This window comes from Rattus rattus, chromosome 2, assembly GCF_011064425.1.
Source record: "Rattus rattus isolate New Zealand chromosome 2, Rrattus_CSIRO_v1, whole genome shotgun sequence".
Classification (NCBI taxonomy): Eukaryota; Metazoa; Chordata; class Mammalia; order Rodentia; family Muridae; genus Rattus; species Rattus rattus.
In genome coordinates, this window is record NC_046155.1 from 180,473,822 (window position 1) to 180,478,742 (window position 4,921).

At 48.7% G+C, this 4,921-nt stretch overlaps 1 protein-coding gene across 1 annotated transcript; it reads right to left on the minus strand.

The window, feature by feature from the left end:
- Positions 1 to 388: 388 nt before the first annotated feature.
- On the minus strand, positions 389 to 2,300 carry LOC116892742 (protein phosphatase 1 regulatory subunit 14C-like). Its single transcript, XM_032894615.1, has one exon. It carries the CDS (start codon positions 1,434 to 1,436, stop codon positions 888 to 890), a length of 549 nt encoding a protein of 182 aa, XP_032750506.1. The 5' UTR covers positions 1,437 to 2,300; the 3' UTR covers positions 389 to 887.
- Between the last annotated feature and the right edge of the window lie 2,621 nt (positions 2,301 to 4,921).

Genomic DNA, 4,921 nt, shown 5'->3' on the forward strand with positions numbered 1-4,921 from the left:
ACTAGGAAAGGGAATAACATTTGAAATGCAAACAAAAAATATCCAATTAAAAAAAAGAAAAGAGATATTCACAATAGGCCATAAAATATATGAAGATACAATAGCCTACATGGATTGGGAAAGCCAGCGAGTTCATCTGTCTTTCTCCTCCCCTTCCCTCCCCCCAAAAGCCCAATAGTTGCAAGAACACAAATCTAGCTTTAACTTGGAAACTGCATTCTTAATTATTAATCTTCTCCACACTTACATCCTCCCAAACTATTCTCCACTAACAGAAATAGAACACTTCATTGAGAACCCCTGGTTTTAAAGACTCTTGGGAAATCATTTGGCCTTGGTCATTTTTCTCCCTCCATCAAGTATGTGTGCCAAAACTGTGCAGAACTTCAGACCCTGAACTGTAGGGAACCGTGTGCCGTTGGAGCAGCGGAAGCTTGGGCAGGCAAATCTGAGGGGTACTGTGTGTATCATCTGCCTAGACACTCTTGGACGCTTGCCTGGGTGCCGGTCGGTGGGAGTAACAGAGCTTGGGAAAGAAAGGAAGCTGCCACAAAGCCCAATGTGTGCCTCTTGGGGAGGACTCTTGAGGACTCACATCGAAGGGGGATGAAAAAGAGGGAGTGCTGGTCTCACGTCTCATGGTTATGATGTACAATTTAAGGAGCTAAGGGAGAGTCAGAGATCCCCAGTCTCCACTCCTTCCTTCTTCCTAGCTACAGAAATTTGGGCGGGCACTCAATAAGCCCTCTCCTTTCCCCAGCCTCTACTAGGGCGCAGGCAAAGCGAGCCACCCAAGGTTAGTTCCACTCGGTGTTGTTAAGAGCGGTACAGACAAGCTCCGGAAACACCGAGGAAAGCACCGAGCTTCTAAGGACCTAATCCTCTTCCTACGCCATTAATGGATCCCACAGCTCTCCTGGCACCAGGTAGCTGAACCCAGGCAGCGGGTGTCCCAAAGGCTGCTCCCTGGCGCCAGCGGGCACCCCGGAGAGAGAAATCAAGCAGCAACACGCTCCCGGGGCTCGGTCCCCAGGAGCTGGGGCGCGCACTTCGGAGTCAGAGCCACGGAAAATTCCCGGGTGGGCACAAAGGGGCAGAAGAGGTCTTGACCCTCCCGGCCAGTGTTCAGGTACCTCGCAGCCATACAGCTGACCCAGCTGCTCCACGATCCATTCTTCCAGCACCAACCGCTTCCGAAGCTCCTTACGGTCATATTTCACTGTCACTTTTCCCTGCTGGTGGCGGCGCTGTTGCGGTTGCACTTGCCCAGCGGCTGCCACTGTGGCCACCGGCGCCGAATCCTCCCTTGAGGAGCCGGAGCGGCTGCTGCATTCCGGGCTGCCGCCGGTGCCCCCGCGGGGACTCTGGAAGAAGACTCGCGCGCCGCCTCCGCTTGTCCCGCCGGCCGCCTCACCGCCGCCGGTCACCACCGACATGTCCCCGAGCGCCGGAGCCCTGAGAGTGGCCCGGAGAAGGGGGCAGGCGAGCGCCCCGCGCCACTACCTCCGCGGCCCGGGCAGCTGCATACGATGGCCCGCACCTGCTCCGCGCTCCTAGCCACTGGATCCTCGAGGAGGGAGGAGGCAGAAGGGAGGAGGGCGGAGACCAAAGCCTTAAAGACGCCTCCAAGGACCCCGATGCTCCAGCCCCAGAGACCGCCCTAGGCTTGGAAGTAGTCCGAGGTGGAGAATCTGTGCCCGGGAACAGGCCGGCGAGGGGCTGTGTAGTCCAGGGAGAAGACTGGAGTGGATCCTCTGGGTGGCAGGGGGCAGTCGGTCCTCTAGGCGGGCGTCCGCGTCTCTTGCCCTGCAGACGCGAACTGTGCTTCTCGAGCAACCTTGGGGCGCACGAAATCTGTCGACTCCCTCAGTCTGGATCAGCTCTGTCCCACCAGGTAAAGGTCGTGGGAAATGACCGCGTTGTGGGATCCTCTCATCTTGGCTCTCCCAGGATGGCTGGTAGTGTCTCCTCCCCTCTCCTTCGGCCCCACCCCGCTGCTCCTAACACACATTCCTATTCACGCCGTGACCACCACAGATGCCACTTCCTCTGTCGGATTGGAAAGAAAATTGATGAGGTGATGCTTGTGCAATCAGGCAATCACCGCGCCTGAAAAATTATTCCAGTGTTTTTTTTGTTTTTTTGTTATTTTTTTTTCTTTCCAAGCTCCTGTTTCACCCTAAGCTGGACACTGAAGGCTTGCACAGCCCAGAGGATGAGGGGCTAAAGCCACCAAGATCTGGAGCATTTTCACTTTTGCTGAACTTAAAATGTCTTGTTGTGTTCCCAGCTCATTCAGCTTTGCTCCCAGGGCCCTTTCTGAACAACCTCGCCCCCTCCCCCAGGAAGGCAGCTGCATTGGCTGCTTACTTGAAAAACATCATACAACCAAATAGAATTACGAATGAATGAGCTTATAACGTTTAGGGCTAAGAGGTGGGATGGGGAATTATAAACAGAAAGGAGTGTGTGTGTGTGTGTGTGTGTGTGTGTGTGTGTGTGTGTGTGTGTGTGTAAAATTACAGGGAGACACTAACATACTCCTGTTGTACATAACAACTCATTTTTATTCAGATAACGGAAAGAAACCACAAAGGCATTCAGAGAGAATAACTAATGTTTAAGGCTGTTAAAAAACAAGCTGGTGAAGGTTCCCTGAAGCTCTCAGAGGAAAAGAAAGCCTCAGGTGAGCTTCCTCTGAGCATTTTCTACAGTGGAGAGAATGTCTAGGTGGGATTCTCCACTGGAAGATGGAAAAATGAAGAAGCAGCCAGTAGGTAGGCCCTGCATCACCTGCTGGCTCTTCTGTTCTACCCACGTTCTCAGGTGTTTTTTTCCCCCTATGTGGGGTTTTCCAGCAAGAATGTGAGGGGATTTTTCCCAGAGTTCCATGCCAGCAGCTCATTGGGAGGACACCATCGGACCTGGAAAAGTGCAAACCAAAGATCATATAGAGGGCTTTACACAATATGGTTAGTGGCTGAGGTAGGCCTAGAACTCCTCTTGCCAGAAGGGATTCAAACTAAAAGACCAGATCTTCAGAGAAAGAATAGACCAAGTGCGCATTATGTTGAATTTTTCTTCGAACCTAGAACCTATCAGAAATAAAGGAAACATATTTCCTGGAGACAGAGCCTTGTAGGTACTATCTTAAATCCAAGAAGTGATAGCCAAGAGGTGAGCATCTTCCCAAAATCAAGGTGTCTGCAAGGAGGAAGTGGAGGGAGCTCAGCACTCAGCTGTGCCACCCACCCCCATCCCCACCCAATGAGCTTGACCTTTCTCTGGACAGCTGGTTCCTTGCCAAGTTCTTAGGACCAGCTTCAACCAACTGCATTACCCAGAACTTAAAATCAGAACAAAAACAACTGAAATGCTACTGACGAAGGAGAAACTGTACGACGTGTCTGTCCGGATCTGGTGCTGAAACCCTACAACGCTAATTATTTTGAAGCCTGTTGGGATCCTGAAGTATGGCAAACAGTGGGAAATTCCTGCTCTCTGCTCTGAAACTTTGAACAATGAAGTCAGTCATTATGGAAGGGCTTCAACGAAATCATGAAAATTCACAAAGTTCTTTCTCAAGAATCCTTAAGTTAGTTCTTTCTTCCTGCACAGGATGTTTTGTCCTAGGGGGTTAAAACTCAGTTTTCACTTGAGACTTCAAATATGACAAAAAGCACAGATATCATTCAGTAAGAAGATGGGTTCCTTGCATGGCCTGTAATGAGTCACTTGGACGTATAAATGGGGATTAAATTATCACAGTGCCCCCTCTCTCTAGAAATACATATTTTCCTAACCAGTATTTAATTGACTTTGGAAGTAAACTCCACTGCCCTATCTTCCCAAGTACATGCTTCATTCCACACTTGAAAACACAAAGCCCCACAGCCAGGTCTCTACAGACACTTCAAATGAGGATTTGTATATTTCCAAAGGCAAAGGTTTTGAAATGTATGGGAGTAAAGTAATTCTTCCCAGGCTGGATCCGTTTTGCTAATGACTAGTTAAGCTGGCAGGCTTCAGCCTTAGAGAGTGCTTGCCTCATACTGGCAAGGCTCTGGGCCTGATCTCCACACTGGGAAAACTGATAGCAAACTTGGCAAAACCACAAGTTATTCTCATCTCTATTGTATAGACATACATATTATATATGTATATGTACACATACATGCACACACAGAGAAGGGGAGAGGGGGAGGGAAGGGGGAGAGAAAGGAGGGGGAGGGATTTTGGGTTTTTCCCCCTTGATATTTGACCTGGGTGAAGGTGTTTTTGTTTTCTGGAATTATATAGGTCTTTTATCTGAATATAATCTTTATGTCTGAAGTTCAATAGGATTTTTAATAAGTGATTCTGGGCATTCTTTGCCCTCCCAGTGAAACAGATGCTATATTAATGTTTATGCTCAGATGAAAATTTCTTTACTCCTTAAAGACTTTATATCATCATAATTACCTAACACCTGGTGATCTCCCTTGGGGAGGTTCTGATTATAGCCCAAGGCCACAAACTTAAACATAATGTTCTTACCTAGAGTAAAAATGCCAGTAATAAGATGTTTGAATGCTTGGGCTGGCAAGATGGCTTAGTGGGTAAAGATACTTGCTGCCCATCTGAATGGTCTGATTTTGATCCCTGGAACCCATGTGATGGAGAGAGAGAACTAGCTCCTGAGAATTTTCTTCTGATCTCACACAAGCTGTACACACTCACACACACACACACACACACACACACACACAGAGAGAGAGAGAGAGAGAGAGAGAGAGAGAGAGAGAGAGAGAGAGAGAGAGACACAGACAGACACACACACAGAGGGGGAATTAATAGAGATACATATACTTTAATTCTCTCAGGGTTGTGATAGACAGCCAAAGAAACTGGCTTTGAGTCTAGCTTTCACCTTAAACAATGC